Source organism: Tursiops truncatus, chromosome 10 (genome assembly GCF_011762595.2).
Source record: "Tursiops truncatus isolate mTurTru1 chromosome 10, mTurTru1.mat.Y, whole genome shotgun sequence".
Classification (NCBI taxonomy): domain Eukaryota; kingdom Metazoa; phylum Chordata; class Mammalia; order Artiodactyla; family Delphinidae; genus Tursiops; species Tursiops truncatus.
This window is the reverse complement of record NC_047043.1, coordinates 95,113,270-95,134,070: the sequence shown is the minus strand read 5'-3', so window position 1 is coordinate 95,134,070 and position 20,801 is coordinate 95,113,270. Positions and strand designations below refer to the sequence as shown.

Sequence of the window (20,801 nt, the reverse complement as noted above, 5' to 3'; positions counted from 1 at the left end):
CAAATGTCGCTGCCACATCTTGGGAACAAGAGCACACACCCTTATGTGCCCTTGGCTGTTGCTATGTCGTTTTATTGGCCAGAGGATTCTTAGTTTATCATCTCTGAGTCTTAGATTTCTGAGCTCTTTATTGCCCTGGTTAGTCAGTAAGCTCCAGGCTTTACACTTAAGATATGGGTGGGTTTTCAATTTACTCTATAGCCCCTCTGGGGTGAATGGTGCATTGTCTATAAAAGGGATGAGATATAACCTTTTCAGGCCAAGGTTTAATAGCCCATTACAGAGCAAAGTGTCCACCGGGACCAGACAGTCTGACCTTCTAGAAAATGACTGAGCCACCAAGTATAAAATATATTTTTAAAACCTGAAGAGATCTCAGGTGGTAAAGGGCAGAACATTTTTAATTTCTGTTATTTGTTAGAAGTTGAAACACCATATTCCAAAAGATGTTTCTGGTAAAGAGGTTCTTGAGGTCTGGAATGTGAGTCAAAGCTGAAGGAGAATAAATTCGATTCGTTGCCAGAGGAAGGTCTGTCTTGAGTGTGTTCTGACACATTCTACTCCAGGACTCAGATCCTTTGATTCCTACCTACCCCTTTCTTCCCCCCCGGCCATCCATTCATCTGTCCATCCATCCATGGGGACACAGTATATACAAGACGAACAAGGTTCCTGCCCTCGTGGGGAAGAGAGACCTCAAACAGGAAACAAACCATTAAGTAAAGAATTATAACTGTGAGTGTCCTCGAATAGAAAATTGGGGCTGAGATAGAGAATAGTTGTGTACGGGGTTGGGGAGCATTGGGGCACCTGCTTTAGGTTGGGTGATCAGAGAGGACTCCGAGGGGAGGTGATGTTTAAGCTGAGACTGAAGGATGGGAAGGCGTCAGCCGTGTGAAAAACTGAGGAGAGAGTGTTGGGGCAGAGGGAACAGCCTGTGTGAAGGCAGGAAGGGATGTGGTGAGGTAGGAATAAAAGAAGGGCACTGTGCCTGGACCACAGTGAGTATGTAGGGGAGTGGGCAATTCTGGAACTAAGAGGAGGTAGAGCTGGAACCTCTTCCTAGGTCCCCTTTGTCAGTCAGAGTTGCACAGCTGACTACAGCTCTAAGGGAAATGATGTGCTTTATAGTCAACCCAGGCCACTGGCTGACGCTTTCATGAGTGGGCTGCCGTCAGCTTCAACTCAGGGTCTTAGATCTACGTGAAAATTTAACTCCAGTTGATGTCTGGTAGGAATTTGCCCCAGACCCCAGGCACATAATCAAATTAAGCAGAGCAAATTTTCCTGTTTTACCCAACTTTTCTCCTTTCCTCCTTTGGCTTCTGTTCAGCCGGTTGCAGTCACTCTTGTAACTGCTTGTGGCTTTGGTCAGGAATTAAGGAATTGTGTGCTGATTCGCTCCAAGTTTTATTCTCAGACTTCTCTAACTCTCTTCCTCCCCTCATTTTTCTCCCCATTCAGCATTGCTTTCTGAAACAATAGAGAAATATAAATGCTCAGTTCTTTTTTTTTGAATAAAGTCCCTTCATGTGAATGCTAGATGGGATTCTAGGGTCTGGAGCTGTTCTGTCCAATATGGTGGCCACAAGCCACATGAGGCTATCGAACACTTGAATCGTGGCTAGTCTGAATTGAGATGTGTAAAACGAGCACCAGATTTCAAAGAGTTAGTAATATATATATCTTATTAATTTTTATATTGATACATATTGAAATAGTATTTTTGATATATTAGATTAAATACAATGTATCATTAAAATTAATCTTTCATGTTTCTCTTTACTTTTTATATGTGGCTACTAGAAATTGTGGCTTGCATTATATTTCCATGGGACAGCACCGGCTTAGAGGTTCTCTACTGCACCATAAAAATAATGAAGTACTGAATCATGCTGTGGATGAACCTCAAAAGCATTATGCTCAGTGAAAGAAGCCAAATGCAAAAGACCACATATCGTATGATTCTATTTTTATGAAATATCCAGAATAAGCGAATCTGCAGAGACAGAGAGTGGATGAGTGGTTGCCATAGGCTGGAGATGGGAAGAGGGAGTGACTATAAATCGGCACAAGGGATCTCAGTGTGATGGAAATGTTCTAAAATTGAGTTGTGATGGTTGCACAGCTTTGAATATTTACTAAAAATCACTGAATTATACATTTTAAATGTGTGAATTTTATGATATGTAAATTATACCTCAATAATTAAAAAAGAGGGCAGTGGATATGAGACTGGAATTCCAGGGAAATGTAAGATCTGGAGATAAAGTTAGGAAGTCTCAGCAAGCATTTGAGATCACCTAGAGAGGGTGGAGGAGACCCAGTTTGCATCCTGGGGGCATTCCAATATTTAGAGGTTAGAGTTTGGACAGATGAGGAGACAACAAGAGAAACTGAGGAACAGCCTGTAGGGCAGGAAGGACACCTGGAAAGTGTACAGAGTCATGAAAATCAAGAGGAAAAAGCTTTATAAGAAGAAGGGAGTGATTAACTGAGGTAGGCAGTGCTGAGCAGTCAGGTAAGAGCAGAGGAGACATTAGGTTCAGCCGCACAGAGCAGTCTCCGTGGAGTGGTGAGGACAAAAGCCAGCTGCGGTAAGGCAAGAGGAGGAAGCGACAGGGACCCCAAACAGAGCTCCTTCAGGAAGTTTTGCTGGAAAGGAGAGCTGAGAAATGGAGATTGAGTTAGAGGAGAAATGGGATCAAGGGGAGGCTTAAAAGGCAGGTTGGATGTATCCAGTGTACGTGTTGATATGCTGATGGAAATGATCCAGAAGAGAGGAGACTGGCGATGCTAGAGAGAGGGGAGACACTTGCAGAAGCAAAGCCCCTGAAAAGGGCCGAGGGCATGGGACCTGCGGCATGGGGTCTGGGTTTTAGCAGAAGCAGGATGCTTCCTCCAGAGCACCGGGAAAGGAGGTAGCGGGGGAGTGGGCAAGCGCAGGTAGGTGGGTAGGTCTCATGGTGGTACCCAGAGACCCTGTCTTATTGATTTTGTTTTCCAGTGAAGGAGGCGAGAAGGTCTTCAGCTGAGGATGAAGGCAGGAGGGCTGGGGGTGGGCACTTGGCGGGGTTGAGTGACAACAGAAGGTGTCTTATGGCTGATACCCTTCAGTGCCGGGCATGACAGGTGCTCAGTAAACCTTTGTGGACATAAAGCAGTGCGTGGGCTCTCCAGCTGGGGTATGCATAGAAGAGAGTACTGGGAGTGCTGTCAAAATGCAGATTCCTGGGTCCTTATCCAGGAAAGAGCCAAAAAAAATCTGCATTTTTGACAAGAGTTCCAGAAGATTCTGATGCCACTGGTCAGCAGGTTGTAGTTGAAAATCAAATGTGTAGGAACAATAACAAATGAAAAATATGTGAACATGGCCCTACAAATAGGAGGCACTGAGGATTTAATAAGACTCAGTTCTTCGCAACAGAACACACCTTAGGCATAATAAGATTTCCCATTTCACAAATAATTAAGGTGTTAGTTGTTTCTTGTTTTTAGAAAAAGATGAATGTTCTCTGCTCAAAAATAAACCAACAAAAACGAAAACAAAACCAACAATTAAATCAATGTACACTTTTCTTTCCAGGGGAGAGAGCAGAATGCGGTACAACCAGGTAAGAGCGGTGCATCTTGTTTCCTTCACCTGCTGCCTGAGTGGGCAGTGGGAGGAGGTGGGGGGAGCAGGACAGACAGGGAGGTGGGGAGACAGTGCTGGAGCTCAGGGCAGCGGAGGAGTCTTAGAGGGGACAGCTCCTCGCCAGTGTCCCCACGGGGGTGTGGTTGTGCTGAGAGGGAAGGCAAAGGTCTTTTGGCTGCTCTGCTGGTTCCAGCATTAGACTGGTGATGGGGAGGGAGCCTTTCAGAGCTGCTGTGGGAAGTGGGTGTCGTCCCTTGTTGCTATCCATCTGGTGGGAGGATGGGAAGGTAATATATATTGCAGAGTGGCTGAGGGCAACCAGGAGAAGCCAGAGGCTGTGGGGTAGCTGCCCACCTGTCTCCCCATCCGTTCTATGGCTGCTGAGCAAACCGCCGAGGCGTGGGGCCCAGCCCGGGGTCCCAGTTTGCCAAGGCTCCGGGTTTGGCTGGAAACGCACACCACCGGGCATACGCATGCGCATATCCACACGAGCGGGCGCAGACGCCCGCTGCTGCCTGCCCTGGCTTCGGACCTCGCAGCACTGGGATGGCCTGATGGCAGAGCCCCTGGTGGGGGAAGTAATAGTGGGCAGCTTCTGCTTTCTCTCCAGCTCGCTCAACATTATCCTCTGGGCTTTTCCCTGAGCAGACCAGAACCAGTGAACACTTTCACTCAGCAGCTGATAGCTGAGAGGCTGGCTTCAGGACTGGACCTTTCCTCTACCTGTGGAGAGTTTAGGTCCATAAGCAGCCCTATCGCTGCCCGGGTTCCTTAGAGCCCATCCATTTCCGTGTTCCCAGCAATGCCCGTCCCACTGCCCAAGTTGAATTGAGCTGGTGGCCCAGAGGCCTGCGCTTTTCCATCACGTGGCCGTTGAGAGCTACTTCTGCCTCATTCTGGGCCCAGTGACCCAAAGACATCCTTTTCCCACAAGTTCTTCCCAGTGGCCCAGAATCCTGGAAAGCTGTCCTACTTGGCAAGAGGGAGGATGAACCCTTAACGCCCGCCTCATCTGGAAGGGAGTTGGCTGGGAAAAGGCTTGGAAAGCTCTGAGGTTTTCAGTTTGCTGGCCCAGGGTGGGGGAAGACTGAGGGCTCTCCAGAAGCTTAGCCTGTGCAGCTGTTCCTCTAGGCCCCGGCAGTCCCCGGACATTGGGAAGATTCATGAGACCAGGCGAGGCCCTCCCAGCACATGGGTCAGCAGATGTGCAGGGTTACTTTCTAAGAACCTTTTAGAAACAAACTCCTATTTATTTATTTACTTACTTATTGCAAGAGTGTTGTCATAGTACCAAAACAACAGAAGCCACATTTTACACCAAAGTTTGCAAATAATTAAACAGATGGGGGAATGAATTGAGCCATCCCTCACTTCCTCCTAATTCCTAAAACTCATGTGGGAGAAGATGATTCCAGCAGATTGTAGGAGAGATCTGTAATCAAACCCTTAGCGAGGTCCCAGGGTCTTCCTTAGAGAAATGTTGAGAGGTTTTTTTGTTTTTTTGTTTTTTTTTTAAATAAAGCCCTCTGAGATGCTGTCTTCCACACCCTCTTTGACCTAGGGCCTGGGAAATCCAAGCTAGGATTACAGACCTCCCACTTAGATACACTGCACTAAGCTGCAAATCCAGCCATCTGCACTTTGGCCCTTGGCCAAGGTCAAAGGCAACTCTTAGTAAAGTAAAAGCTTCCTCTTACTTCCAAAAATCATTTTTAACTTATTGTGGAGTGCACTGCTAACTTGGAAGTGTATTTTAAATTTATCTTAAATGTCCTGGGTGAGCTATTTCTATACTGTGGCCCTCTTTATCTGCCATAGTTTCCTGTCCAAGGTCAGTGTTGTTTTGGGTGATTATTTGAGCAGGTCCCCTCAGCCAAGTTGTTGCTGGCCTTGTATAGACAGACCAAGTTTTGCACATGGGCTGCAACACATTGTATATTTTTTTCTCATACTTTAGAACGTTATCTTAGAATAGCCCCAATTCATAATAACCCTGTAATTAGGCTGACCAGATGCAATAATGCGCTTGAAAGACATATGGTAAATGGCAAAGCCAGATGCAAATGTAAGGTTTGATATGGTTTTTCAAGCCATTGACTGGCTTCCCTAACCTAGGCTGACTCGCTCCAAGTCTGGATTAGCAGTGAAATCACTCGAGATTTCTTGTCCAAACAGATGCAACCCCATGCACACCCATGCACAGCTTCCAAGAGCCTGACCACCATTGAACTACAATATTGCTGCCATTTTGGATGTTGACACCCACATCTGTTGGGTTGTCTAGGGAAATAACCATCCTTCTGGTCACAGAATAATTTTGAGGCCAATTCCTATGTTACTAATGCGTGTTAATTTTTATCTTGGTTGAAAGGCAGAAAGGGGACATTGGTCTCTGGTTTCTCTTTCTTCCTCTCCGTGGCTTTCTCTGTTCCTGTTTTCCCTGCCTCCCTCCCTCTCTCTCTCTCTCTCTCTCTTTCCTTTTGCTCTGCAACTGAGCAGCAGAAGAGATGGAAGGCTTAGGCTGCCCCACTTTCCTTGGCTGAGCTGCCCCCCTGCTCCCCACTTTGTGCCCCACCCAGCACTTCAGTAAGTCGGTATCAATTTGGTGTCATGCAAAGTTGGGATAGCTACGTTTCCTTGTCAGAGATTCCGCTCACTGCACAGAGCACCACACAAAAGAAAGAAATCCTGATGCGGTTCTAACAGTCCTTTGCTTTCTGGATTGGGCAGAAATTATGTAACTTCAAGGAAAAAAGAATCCTTAGGACTTATTTTAGGAAATAAATTTTAAAGGCACCCTAGATATTTTTGGTATTGGGTGTCCAACACCTGCATTAAGAGTCTGTACTCTTGCTGACCATGAGAGTTTAATAGATGATTTAAAGCTATTGCTGAATGTTCTGTGATAAAATCAATTTCCCAATTTCCATAATCACACCGGAACCTGAAATAGGAAGAGCTGAATTCTATTCCTATGACCTTGGGCAAGTTTCTTAATCTCTCCTGGGCTCCTTTACCTTATGTTTAAAGTAGGTTTAATAGTTCTTGCCTATCTCACAGGGTTGTCGTGAGGGTATCATGCAGTGTGAGATAAGGAAATGATGTGAGAACGTCCAAAAACAGAAACCCAAATCACCATGGAAACAAGGTGGTGCAGCTGCTACCCTCCAGTTATGATACGTAAAACCTATGGCCCTGTCACATTTTTGGCACTCTCTTTTGGCATTTGGAAATTCAAAAGCAGATCTGTTGTAAGAAATATCACTCTCACATAACCCACATCCTCAACAAATAAGTAACTTATGAAAAAGAAATGACATGGACTTAGCTAACCAAATTGACGTAGATCGAGATGAGCTCAAAATACTCTTGCCTGTTGTTTCTTTGCAAAATTTTGGTCTGTGCTGTTATTTTAGTTCCAGTGTTTGGGTGGCATGAGATTTGGATTCCACTGTGTCTTTGCCCATGCATGTCCTGGAGCTAGCAGCATTTGCTCAGTATTCAGACACCTAGAAGTTGATCCGAGTTCCCTAGATGGCGGGCCTGCTGAGGGAGACAGGCACCACAAGGCCAGTGAGCAAGGCAGCATGAGTCTTATCTCCTTGACTGGCTCCACGGCACATACGATTTCTTGCCCATTCACAGAAATCAGTCAAGGCTTGTGGGCCCAGGTCTGTGTTCATCACGCATGGACATTATCTGTGTCAGGCTTGGTCCCCACTTGGTACCTCTCAAATTATGAACGAAGCCAGTTGAAAATGAACTGTGTCTCTTGGTTAGGGACCCTCCTCCTAACCTCAGAAAGCCCTTTGCCCTAGAAGGCTGGCAGCATTGAGTCAGGCCAACTTGGGTGGTGAAAGATGAGCAAATAAGCCAACACAGGTATATGCATGTGAGCAACTCTGGAAACTGGTCCAGTGTTTGTGGCTGTTTCGCTGTCGCTGGTGAACTGTGGTATGATCGCCCCTCCCTGTGGCCGAGATGGAGCGCAGGGAATGGAGATCCTAAAGTCAAGCAAGACACTTTCAACCTGACCCCACGGGTCCTCCGCTGGCAAGGGTTAATGGGATGGATGAGTCTTTGGCTGGAAATGAGAAAGTTCCCTAAGGCTCCATGACAGACCCTTTGGTAAAAATCTTGGGATTGGAGCCAAAGAGGCCTGGGTTTGCGGCCTAGCTCTGCCACCTCCCCCCTCTAGGCCTCAGTTTAGGCCTCTGTAAAATGGGACCATACGTGCAGGGTTGAGCTGACATTAAGTGTGATAATGGATTTGAAAACATTGTAACTGAAAGTGTAGTTGACTAAAGGACAGGAGATAATCATCATCCTGGGTCCCCTGGGGACCCCAAAGAAGCTGCAGCCTCCCTCCTGGCATCAATTTCTTCATCTCTAAAATAAGAATAATAATTGCCTGGCTCTTAGATCAATGGATTAAAGATTAGTCAAGTGCATTTGAAATGCAAGGAGGCATTAGGAAGATCAGTGCCCTGGTATGGTGGGAGTTGAGACTTGGTGATGCATTTAAGCCAACATGATGAAAATTAACCCTTCCGATCATCTTTGAAAGTCTCTTGCTTTCTTGGGCTACAGATTACATCTCTCCCCTGATTCCCCCTCCATCTGGTCAGCTTTGCGGGATGACAGCCCTGATTGGAGTTTCAATGGTTTCCTGGACACGTGCTGTGCCCTCCTGTGATTTAGAGTACATTTGTGTTACTCCTGCCTGACACCGCGGGTAAATTAAGACCCGCTTAGACGTCCAGAGGCCTTCAGATGGAGCATTGGACACCAATGCGCTGGGGGTCCAGGCCTTCCATTTGCATTTCGTGTTCTCCTCCAGTCGTGGGTCGTAAGAGCGTCTTTCCCAGTTGTATGTTTACCTTGTTTGCTTTCTTGATTTCTTTTGTTCCGTTTTCCCCTAGGCCCCCCTGTCTTCCCCCTAAACCACAGAAAATGAGGAGACCTAGGCCTCTCTCAGTGTGTAGCCATAAACTATTTAACGGCTGTATGGAAGCGTTCATTAAGGTACTTGCTGGGGAGCCACGGAGTCCGCGAATGCACCCAATGTGATGGCAGCCTTTCTCCACCTCCTCCCCCGGCCAACAGCCCTGCCCCAACCTACCGACCTACCAACGACTGACGGACTGGAACTTTCAATCCGGGCCCTCGGCCAGGCCTTGTGGCAAGCTGGTCCTCCCGGCAGCCTGCTCTTAGCTTCAGTGAGGGCTTCTAATCAGAGCTGCTCTTGCCTCTGACCAGTCGCTCCTAAGTGCTTTCCCTTGATTCTCAACCCTGGGGGAGGGTTGCAATCACGCTGGGACCCAGTAAAATCCAGGTGGCGCTGAATCCGTGCCAGACAGTGGTCCCTGTCAGCCCCACTTCACTGCTTCAGGAACTGCAGTCCTGACCAGCCTGAGGGACACTTAGAGAAACCCCCTCGCCTTGAGTCACACTCACATCTCCCAAGAGGGGACAGGTTGGAAACAATACAAAGAAAAGCCCTGTGAGTAACTGTGTTTTTATACAAGTGATTTTTTAAAGTTGAGAATATACCAGCAAAGGAACACAACACATACAATTTGTACGAGAGACAACCCTTCCACCTAATTTTGTTTCTTGTTAGGCAGTTTGGGAGAAGAGAAAAGAGCTGAGGTAGTCCCTTTAGAATTCCAGGTTAATCCTTTACACCTTAAACTAAAAAAAAAGCTTTTCACCTCAGTGAGTTTCTCTTCTTACTTCTTGGCTGCAAAGGGTGCAGGATCAAGCCATCCCAGATAGAACAGCTCAAGGCAAGTTAAGATGGTGGTGGAGTTGAAAAGGGCAGCACGTGGGGGACATACTTGAGGAAGGGGAGATGCATTCTGAAGATTACTTAGGGGAACAGCAGAAGGTCTCTGACAGTTATTGGAAGCGTGCCCCATCTAACGAAGACCGTTTGCAGAAAATAAGAGTCAGGAGAAAAGTAAAGGTTCTCGGGCCCTGCCGACACTTTTGGAGTGCTGAGGCTGCCCCTGCTCTGGCTCTCTATCCTCTGTCCTCATATAGGGCATGCACAGGACTTGCTGGGCAGGGAGGGTTGGCCTCAGGCGTGGGAGGGGGTAGGCAGGACCAGCCTGGGTCCCTCTGTCTGTAAGCTGAGTTCTGGGGGACAGTGGGGGAAGGGAAAGGGGAAAAGGAGGGCACACGTTGGCACTGCCCGGGGGTGGGAAACAGCAGCAGCTGCTCTAGGATGCCTCAGAGGAGGGAGGTGTGGATGACCCCAAAATGAGGGGTGCTACTGCGTGCATCAGGGAAGGGGTGCTGTTTGGAGGTGACTCCGAGTGAGCAGTTTGCCATCCAGAAGGTCATGGGAAGAGGCGCTGTCTCAAGAGCCCTTTCTTCATCCTCCCTCCTCGCTCCAACAAGACTTTCTTCTCGAAAAAGCCATACTCCAGAGCTGAGAGGGGACTGAGGCCCATTTGCTACTCTCTCTGCCCTCAAGGAGCTTATCATGTTGCTCAGGAGGTTTTTGACAGAAGGCTGAACGCAGAAGATGATTAAGGATGAGCACTTGGTGACTGATTCCCCACGGAAATAATTTCTGTGAGAGCTCAGAGCAGGAAGAACTGTGAGCAGTGGGGTCCGGGCGGCTTTGAAGGATGGGGCGGAACACAGCAGAGGGGAGGACGGAGGAGCCCCTGAGAGGAGGAACAGAATGAGCAAAGGCTCAGAGACACAGACACCTTTCAGAATATGCTCAGCTCTTTGGAAACAGGTGCTCTGTCAGGACGCTTGGAAGGAGCTCTTACCTAATGGCATTTGCAAGTTAGGTGTTCTGTTCAGTGAAACAGTCTCTGAATGGAGAGCTCCTACAAAAAATGCGTGACAATCGAGTGCCATGCACCAACCGCGGGATTGTCTGCCCCTTGGAGGTAGTCACCAGGAAGCCACATCCTTATTCTAAATATATAGCCATTGCTGCAGCTGGTCAGTCTTCCGAGAGCCTGCAGCAGGACCTTCGTCAGCGGTGCCAAAACTTTGTCTGAGAACGGACACCCCAGTCTTTGGAATGAAAAGCGCCAATCAGAGCCCGGCTTTGTAGCCCCTGGAGCCACAATATGGCAAGAGGCATAGGCCGTAGTGGGCGCTAGGGGACTGGCTCTGAAAAGAGCCCCCAGAGAGGGTCACCCCAGAGCACTAGGCAGCAGCATGTTGCTGAAATAAGAGCACAGCCTCCTCAGGGGACCGTTTGACTGAAAAAAGTATGTTTGTTGAGCGAATGCATTTTTTTATAGTCACGTGTGCTTGTACCGCACATCATCTGTGCAATTCCGCCAGCTCTTCTGCGTGCCCACTCTAAGCTCCCTGTGGGGACAGACTGCAGCGGCGGGACCCCAACCTCAAGGATTGTTAACTCTCAGAAAATGAAAAGGCAGTGTGATGCATCCAGTCCTTCAACCTTTGGGAATGGAATTTAATTTCCTCTTATGATTCCCATGCTATCTGGAAGAAGATTCAGTGTGAACTAAGAATCCCCAGCTCTGAAATTCTAAAGCTCTGAAAGGCTTTTCAATAAAATAACATCACAGAAACTCCGTGATTATGAGGGTTTAGAGGGACAAGGAAGCATCCCCAAGAATGCCGGATAAACGTAGTTGGAGTTACTTGTATAAATCTCTAGGACCTTACCTGAATGGATTCTTTTCAAAATGCTTGATTTTTTTCCCCCCTTCTCTCGGATAGAAGGAAACCCAATTTATTATGATAAATTTTGAGGCCCAGGAGGTCTACCTTCGGGCTGGGGCAGGGGGAGTCCTTACCTTGTTTCAATAAAATGAGAATGATAATTACCCACCTCCTGAGTGTGTGAGGAGGATCAGATGAGTAACACCTGCCGGGTTCTAGAGCTCTGCCTGGTGCAGGGTAAACACCATGGAAATGTTAGCTGTTACTGCTGCCTGGGCTTTCCGGAGAGTGCCCACGGGGCCCTGTCTGATCACCTGGCACTGCTGTCCTAGGTTCAGGGAGGCATAGTCGACATAGGAAAATTCTAGTTGCTGAGGTGCCAGGGGCTGGACAGGTGACGCCAGCAAGCAGGCGCACATGCTCCCGTTTCTCAGTCAGGATGAGACACAGCACGCACCCCAGAGCCTGACGCACTGCATGTGTGGGAAGAAAGAAGAGGCCGTGCTCGCCTGCAAATGGGCGACTTCAGTGAAAGCAGAGCCTCCGGTTCTGCCCGCAAGATCACGAAGGCTCTCTGACTCCACTGCCCTCCCTCCTCCAGGCTTTGTCAGCTTTTGCGTTCCCTGAGGCTTTTTCAGTGCCAGGGTGAGGGTCCGTGGGCAGAAGGAAAGCAAAGCCAAGTGGGTACCCGGGACAAGCTGCCCCAGGTGTTTGGTAGGAAAGCATGGGCAGCAGTGTGGAATTTGGAACCAGATGGAATCCTGTTTGGTCCTATCCAGAGGGCACCTCATAAACACGGTCTTGGTTAACTAAGAGCTAAGAGCGAGGTTTCCTGAACTGACTTGCAGGGCCAGTGTCACAGGAGACACCTGAGGGCGTGTGTCCCTCCTTTTCTGTGGGTGGCTGGGCTAACGTTAAAGAGTCTTAGGTGGGCTCTCACCATTGGTGAGTAAACAGCCCCCTGTGTTGAGGAGAAGCTAGACTTGGGGTGGGGCAAGTGTTCAGTACACACCGTTCCTGCCCTTTGACAAGGACTGAAAGAGGCCCCTTTGCCCCCTGGCGTCCGAGGCAGCCACCTGGAAGGCTGGCCGGGCAGGTCCGGAGCTCCACTGGGCCCACGGTTTGCCTGCCATCTCCCCGGACCTCCGCTGGCTGCCATTGCATTTCGGCGTTCCCGGACTCTGAAGGAGCTGCTTGCTCTAACTGGTCTTATTACTTCTGCGTAATCTTTTCTTTTTCTTCTGCTCTGCTGCCTGTTTATTTTTTGTTATCAGAGGAAGAAGAAATGCTCGAACCAGGAACCAGGTATTTACTGGAAAGGTCCGTCAGCCCCATTCAACTGGATGGAACCTGTCTTTAGCCCTGACTAGTAGCACAGGGCCCGCCTTGCCTGTTGCCAATGAGTCCACTTTGTTACCCTCTCCGTGACGGTAGTTAATCAAAGACAGAATTTGCAGGTGGGGTGTGGAGGACCCACGAAAGCATCGAAATCATGGTTTTTTTCTTTGTCCCTTTACATGAGCATATTACATATGCCTCATTGCTTCCTCACCTTCTGAGGAGGCTAGTGCTTAACCTGTCCCCTTTGCAAAGAGAGTTTTTAAAAATTTTTATGCTCTGTAAGTGGCCTGAAATAGCAGAGAGGTCAACCAGTCACGGAATCCGAAAGGAAATTATCCCGTGCCCAGCTCTCTGTGGTTGTGGGCCAGTCTAGGAAAATATAATTGAAAATACATTCACACCCCAGATGCATGTATTTAGAACTGCATCTTATTCAGCCTTTCTGACTAAGGTTGCCACTCAGTGGTCAGTGGCTGACGTTAGCTGTTTCTAGAACTTTTCCTTTTAATGTGTTTACTGTTAAACAAATATCTGTCTGGATGTTTAGGTTGTTACTTGTGAGTAGAATTGGTCACCCCTCCTCCGAGCTCAAAAGGATCCCTGGGGCCAGCCTTGCTTCCCCCATGGTGTGTCCTTCTTAATTCCGGCAGCAGGTCCTACAGTACTAGGCAGAGGCCTTGATCCTGCCCTGAGCGCTGGGAGAACAGAGTTGAGATGGGGCTGAGGGCAGTGGGAGGCAGAGAAGTCTTCGAGGGTGAATTCCAGCCCCTCCAGGCGGTGGGCTCCCTCCCCTTCCCTGATGTGCCTATCAGGCCTCCTGAGCCCTGATTCCTTCCCAGCTGAATAGGAAGACAGAGCATTTCTTTAAAATGATCACAGCTATGGCTTTTCTGCAATCACAGAAGACTTTCTATTTTAACTGTTTGTGGAGACTTTAGAATTAGTGTTTCCTTGCTTGTTTTCCTACTAATCTGATGGTACTAATTTTCTGGCTTGAGTTCATAATCTGTGTTTGCAGTGTCTTCTCTCCTGTGGTGGTTGCCAAGTCCAATACAACTCACAACTTTTTTTCTTAAGGATTCAGGACAAGCTATACCACTGGTCGTCGAGAGCTGCATCAGATACATCAATTTATATGGTAAGCTCGATCTCAGGGCAGTGTTTTCAGCTCTTTCCAGAACAGGTGCTAGGCTGTTCTCATAAGATATGAGATTCAAATTCGTCTGGGAAGATTTCCTGTTGCTGCTCTGCTTCTGAGGGGAAAACGTTCTATGGAACAGCTGCTATCTTGAGTGCTGTCTATTGAGCCTTGTGTGTCGGGGGAACTGAAGATGGTGGTGAGAAGACCCAGGAGCTAGGAGAACCGAGGAGCAGGGAGGGCACGTGGGACAACTGTATTAGTTCCTTTTTTGCTCACACTCGAGCCCAGAGCTCTGCACTTTGAGCGCTGAATGAGGTTGGTCAACCGATCAGTTAATCCTGCTAGACTGTGGTAAGCTCCATGGAGGAAATAGAGTGTCTGGGATTTGCCACATGGTGTCCCCAGCACTTAAATTGTGCCTCCATCTGTTCATTTATTCATCCCTCCAAAAATATATTTCCAGAGTGCATAGCAGGCACTGTTTTTGACAATGGCAAAAAACCAGACAGGTAGGATGCTGGCCCTAGGTAGCTTACATGACCAATTAGAAGGGCAAGGGAATGAACAGGCAGAGAGACAAATAATATAATTTCAGATAGTGATAATGCCAAGGAACTAATTAAAGGGGATAGAGAATGGCTAGAGGAGGGCAGGCCTGCTTTGGCTAAGGTTGTAAGGAGAGCCATCTCCGAGGGGGTGATATTTGAGTAGAAGAAGCCAGCCAGGTGGAGAGAATGGCAAGTGTCAAGGCCTAATATGGGAAAGAAGGCCAGCATAACTGGATGGGAATGAGCCAGGAGGATGGGGTAAGAGACACAGGTGGTAGAAATTCAGCACGAAAGAAATGAACAACGTTTATTGAGCACATACTATATGTACAAACCAAACTTTAACTAAAGCCTGCCTTTAAGGGTAAACACTTTCCTGAATTATAAAGTGGAGAGTTGTTTCATATAGAAAAACTGAATCTCAGGGAAAGGATCCCAGCCTTAATTCCCTTTTCAGATGAGGGAGGCCCTCTAATTCCTTCAATCTTATAGGTCGCTGTTTTGTTGTTACTGCTGTGTCAGGTATCAAGTTCTCCTCTTTGTTAAGGCCTTGTAGAAACACATAGAAAATGAGATCGTCCTTCTGCAATAAGTTAATGTCCCCCAAACTCCTTGATCCCAAGCCAGCATGCACTCTAGACTCTAGATTTTCTTGAAGGAAGACGTTGTCTGTGATGGGCGAGGGAATGGTTGAGGGAGTGGCATTAATCATTCTCATTCAGAGTCTCTGTGGCTGTTAAACTCCGATGGCATTTGTAAACTCAGGTCAAGTTACTTGGGACCAGTGCAACTGATGAACGCACTAGGCAGCATTCACTACCCAGTTATTTGATTGAGCTGACCTGTGGGTTAAAGTGGAAGTCATTCACTGGTCCAGTGTTGATATAAACTTCTTGTTACCTTCAAGCCCAAACAAGAGACACTAGACATATGAAGCAGAATGTGACTGAGTATTTGGACCAGCTGAAGTTCATCGCAAAGGCTTCTTTGGGGCTTCTGCCAGGAGACGGTCACTGGGAATGACTCTGTTACAAAGGATGGCGGGAGAAAGAGGCAAGCAGTGGGGAGAGTCTTCCGTGTTCCCAGTGGCCTGATGAGCTCAAGGCATTTTCTCTTTCTTTTTTTGTTTGTTTATTTCTTTTAGGACTCCAGCAGCAAGGGATCTTCAGAGTGCCAGGATCCCAGGTTGAAGTCAATGACATCAAAAATTCCTTTGAGAGAGGTAGGTGTGAAGTGATCATCTCCAGCTTGTGTCCAGAGGAAGCCAGGTTGGGTGTTAACGCATGTCTTAGAGCCAGTGGTGCTGGGGTAGCTTGTATCAACATCTCTTCCCAACTTCACCTTCAGCGACTTGACCTTGGTAGCTCGAAATCAGCCAAGGTGGGAGTATTTACATCACAGAAATTGGCAAACACTAAGACCTTTGATCTTTTTCTTTTCGCCGCCAAAGAGCTAGCTGTTGAACATTTACCAGCACACATGGGTGACTTTCTCTGGTGGGCTCTACAGTGGTTGCTGGGAAAGAGGGCCTTGGAGTTATTGTGTGAATCTGTAAAGGCTGCTGTGTTTTAGAAAAGTTGGAAGAAGCTAGATAACATGGAGTGGCTTAGAATTGCCTAATTCTTTTTTATGCAGTGTTTTTGGCAAAGCTATTCTCCCCAACCCTTGGAGAGGTTACCTAGTTCCCACTTTGGTATAAAAGCTTATCAGGAATGAAGTGGCCACCAGAATGTGGCTTATTTGGTTGAGCCTCCCTTGGCCTCAGGATCCCTGATGGGAACAGATGGCCAGTGTCCAAGCAAAGTAAGGACTTTCTAGGGTCAGGAGGAGCTCAATTCTTCTTAAACCTCTGCCTTTTTATACTAGTACATATCTTGCTGCTACAGTGAAACTGAGAGTCCGTGCATTTCCGTTCAAGGAAATATTTTCCAGCATCACACTCTCTGGTTGTTGAACAAAGCCCATCCCAGGGAGGAAAGAAGAGCCAGTGTGGGGCATCCTAAGCGATATCTGCACCTCTAGTTTCACAGCGTTTGGAAGCATCCCGTCTCCGTAGTTACTCCTCAGCTCTGATTTACTACACTTTGCTCTGAGTAGTTAGGTACTAAGTTTGGTCTGAGGACCCGGATCCCAAACCCATTTCCCCGCAATACATCACATCCCAATTTACAAAGCACTTTCTTACCCATTCTTCTATGTAATCCTCCTAATAGCCTTGGAAGGTTATGGTTTGTCCTTGTTGGTTGTGCTCTGAGCAAGCCTCTCCCCGGGGCTCCAGCCCTAGAATTCTCCCGACTTATTGCCAGGCTTCCCGGAGGGGCTGCCTCCTGAGCAGACTCACCTTCGGTCACCCTATCCTCCCGCTTCGTCCTGAGATCTAGCTCCAGGGCAGAGGAAGCAGTCTGTCAGCCCCAGGCAGTCACCACCATAGCCTGCAGCACAGAGCTTTGCAGCACTAGGCACTCTGGCTTGGAACCGGGTGTGGAGAGCAGGACTGGGCTGGATGTGGCTCTCAGTGGCCCATGAGGAGGGTCCTGGAGAGCTTAGGGTTTGGAGTCCACTCCAGGATCTTGGGTACTTAGAACCAGGGAGTCCCAGAATCGCCCTGCTCCAAGCTCCTACTCGCGCATTCATTCATCCTCTCAACAGGCCTGCATTGAGCCCTGCACTGCACTGGGTAATGGACTAGGGCCTGTCAATATGATAGGAACAACAGACAAGTCACTGCTAGCAGAGAACCGGTTTAGTAAACAGCACGGTCAGCGCAAGCATGGAGTAATCGCTGGGTAGCATGGGAGCCCCTAGCCCAGTTTGCGTGGAAGGGGGAGGAATAGCAAAGCCTCGAAAGGCTTCCTGGAAGAGGAAATGCCTAAGCTGAGGCTTGAAGAGTAAGAGTCAGGGGAAGCAGGGAAAGGGCATTCCAGACCAAGGGAACAGCATGTGCAAAGCCCACAAAGCTAGAGGTATCCTCCCCTCAGCATCCCTGATAGAAGTGTCATTCATCATTTCCCTGAGCTTCTCTTGGCAATGACAGACAGCCCAGCCAGGGTTTGGTTTCTTTATTTCCCCCAATTCCTTAACACCCCTGCTGCCCTGTGTTCATTGTAAGTGAACAGAGCCGTGGTCTGGACCCTTTGCTGGTTCCATCCTCCTGGGCTCACCCCAGCAGAGAGAATTCCTTGTATGTCGTGAGTAAACTGCCTGGTGCCTCCAGCCCGGTGACCGCTCCCCGTTGTGTTTTCTTACTTGCCAGTGTCTTGTAAGTAAGTACCTTGCTGTACCAGGCAGCCAGGCCCAATCCCCACCCCAGCAGCGCTGCTTTCTTTCCTTCCTGAACGTGATTTCTAAGGTCAGCACCTTCTGTTACTTGCTCAGGTGCCTTGGAGGGGTATTTGTGCAAATTAGACTTCTCTGCTCCTTGGAGCGAAGAGATCACCTGACCCAAACCTCAGCTGCAAAAATTGTTTTCTGCTTTTTCGTTGCCTCATGTGTGCAGTTGGCCCCTCTCCCTCTCACCCCCGTTCCGGGATGAATCTCATTCTCTTGCCCGCTTCGTTCTTCGGCTCCACCTGAGCCTACACGGGAGCATGGCTTATTCTAAAAGAATAGTTCCTGGGATGTGTCTCTTTTAGAAAAACCCTTTTTGGCTTCTCTGGGCTGGCTGGTACCCAGATTTCACATGCATTACTTTCTGTTTCTTGACATTCACCACCCACCGGCCCTGGGTTTGGGTTCCTGACCTGGCTGACCCTCGGGGCACCTCCTCCCCCATCTCCTGAAACCGGCTTTCCTCTCCCTGGCTCGCTGCTGTGTTCTTCTCAGCCCCTGGCAGTGAGCGACCCGGGCCCACTCCTCGCGGCCCACCTGCTCTAACTGGTGACGGAACTTTCTCTCCAAACCAATACATTGTGTGTTTTTCCTTTCTTCCTTTTATTTTAAAAATTTTAAACCCTTTAATCCCTGCAGGGTGCCTGTCCTTTGCCACTTGTTCAAACAGACATGGGTCTTTTCCTCCTTGGCCCCTTTTTTTCTCTCTTTGGGCGAAGCTCTTGCCTACGCTCCGTGCAGAAGGCTGTTGAAAGGAGCACGGACCTCTTTTTGTTAAGCTTCTGAAAAAATTACATGTTAGAAATCCATTTTTGGCTTATTATTCCTAAACGCACTTTCCTTCTCCTCTGACATGAGTCAACCAGGGTTTTAGTTGGGATTATGATTTTTTTTTTTTTTTTTTGCGGTACGCGGGCGTCTCACTGTTGTGGCCTCTCCCATCGCGGAGCACAGGTTCCGGACGCGCAGGCTCAGTGACCATGGCTCACGGGCCCAGCCGCTCCGCGGCATGTGGGATCTTCCCGGACCGGGGCACGAACCCGTGTCCCCTGCATCGGCAGACGGACTCTCAACCACTGCGCCACCAGGGAAGCCCAAGGGATTATGATTTTTTTTATTATATTTTGCTGTCAATAAATCTCAAACTCAGCACTCAAGTTTTGAGATCTTCCTGTAATCTTCTGGCAAAATGAAGGAGAAAACATCATGAAAAAACAGGAATCAGCAGCTGTGCTGTGGAAAGAGCTGTGGTTTGCTGTTGTCTCCCAGGCTAGCTTTTTGCCTCTCTGTTTTCCCCACAAACCAATCCCCTGTCCTCTTGGTATGTAAAAGGTGAGAGAGCTGCCTGTGTTCTCTCCTCATGTGGAAGGGTGGCTGGAAAGGGAGTCAATGGTCCTTTCACTGTGCTCACATCAACATAGGGTTTGGATTTGGGGCTGAAATCATGGCATGTAGGATCTGACACATTCTAGACTCTGGATGTGGCCCTTCTCAAATCTGTTTCCTACCCCAGGAAGAGGGGTGTGAGCGGGAGACACAGGGAGGGGTTGTCACGTTGCGGAGCCTCGGGATGGGGCTGGGAGGATCCTGGCCGCAGAGACCTGCCCTGGAGAGACCACCTGTGGGCTTCCTGCCATGCCCCCATCCAGCAGCACGTTCCCCTAGAGCTGTGAGCACACACGGTGTGTTCACTCTGCCCTGGGTGCAGCCTGCCTTCAGCCCTTAGGGAATGCTGGGGCGACCTGGCTGGGAGCAGGCTGCAGGCAGGGCTGTTTGGTAATAATTCTGCCTCCTTCCCCGGGAAACTAGCTAGCAAAATGGGAACTAGCTTTCTCTTGGACTGGCCTGGAATTTTAGCTCTAATTCTCCTCCTGGAGGAAGCCATCATTCACATACACCATCCTGCTCATCTTGAACTCTGGAATTCCATTCATTTCTAAGCCAAAATTGGCAACCCTTGCAGAGAGCCGAAGGCCTGGGCTAGGAGGGAGGATTGTTTGGATGGCTCCTTTTATGGACGAAGTGCCTTCTGGGAGGAAGAGCAGGAATGGATGGGGTGTGTGTGTGTGTGTGTGTGTGTGTGTGTGTGTGTGGTCAGTAAGTTAACCAGACTTAACAAGGAGAGCTTGTATGGAGGAAATAAAATCCTTGTGCTTTTGGATCATGAGACCACAAGAGTAACATGTGGTGCACTAGGGGAACAGCTTAATACAGTGCATTTTTCAAACCCTTACGGTCCTTCAGAGGGGCTTCAAGGGCTGCTACTGGGATAAGGAGGGAAGATGAGAAGGTAGGGCTTGCACCTTTCTCTAAATTCAACTAAGGCAGCTTTGCTCATCCATGGGAACTTTTTTCTTGAAAAAAAAAAAAGTTGAGATTCTACTGTAAAGGAAGGAGGGAGAGAGGGAGGGAAGGAAGGAAGATGATAGATGGATAGGTAGATAGATAGATAGATAGATAGATAGATAAATAGATAGGCATGCAGGCAGACAGGCAGCAGATAGAATTGAAAACCACAGGTAGAAGAAGGAATATCTCCCAGGCATTACGAGACCTGGGAGCTGCTGGTGTCTGTTTCTGACTACATGAGCAAGTTGTTTCATTTGTTGGGGCCTCAGCTTTCTTGCAGGTGAGAGGGGTGGAGCTGGGACCATGCCTCCCTTGGAGCCATGCAGTGCTGTTTTGCGGATTAAGAGAGATCACATATGCCAGTGTGCTTCTCACTTGAAAAGTGCTATATCACTATAGGCAATATATATATATATATATATATATTTATGTTTTCTCTCTTCCTTCCTCATGAGAAAGTCTTGTGGGGGAAGCATTTTCCTTTTTTTTTTTTCCAGTTTTTGAATTTTTAAATTTGTTTCAAAGTTAAACCCAAGACACATTGACTTCATAGGAAATCCACTGAGAAATGATTTTCTAGGCTGAACACCTGTTTCCCTCTAGTGTCCCCCAACAGAGCATGTACATGTTATTTACTTTCATTTTATAATCACTGCTGTCCCACCACTATACCAAGATCACCTAAACTGTGTGTGTGGTATTCTGAATATTCTTACTGATACCCTAAGTTCACTAACTGCAAAAGATTTTCTGGGATAACCTGTCACTTGAATTCTTTGGCTACTTTTGAAGA

General features: G+C 48.1%; 1 protein-coding gene across 6 annotated transcripts in view; it reads left to right on the top strand.

The window, feature by feature from the left end:
- SRGAP3 (SLIT-ROBO Rho GTPase activating protein 3) overlaps positions 1 to 20,801 on the top strand; it is a 251,994-nt gene that overhangs the window by 193,406 nt on the left and 37,787 nt on the right. For 3 of the 6 annotated variants that reach the window (XM_073787605.1, XM_019944655.3, XM_019944656.3), the window contains 4 exons: positions 3,587 to 3,614; positions 8,560 to 8,662; positions 13,721 to 13,781; positions 15,477 to 15,554. In XM_073787605.1, the coding sequence (XP_073643706.1) occupies positions 3,587 to 3,614; positions 8,560 to 8,662; positions 13,721 to 13,781; positions 15,477 to 15,554 (270 nt within the window). The other 3 variants (XM_073787606.1, XR_002178216.3, XM_073787607.1) reach the window with 3 other exon arrangements.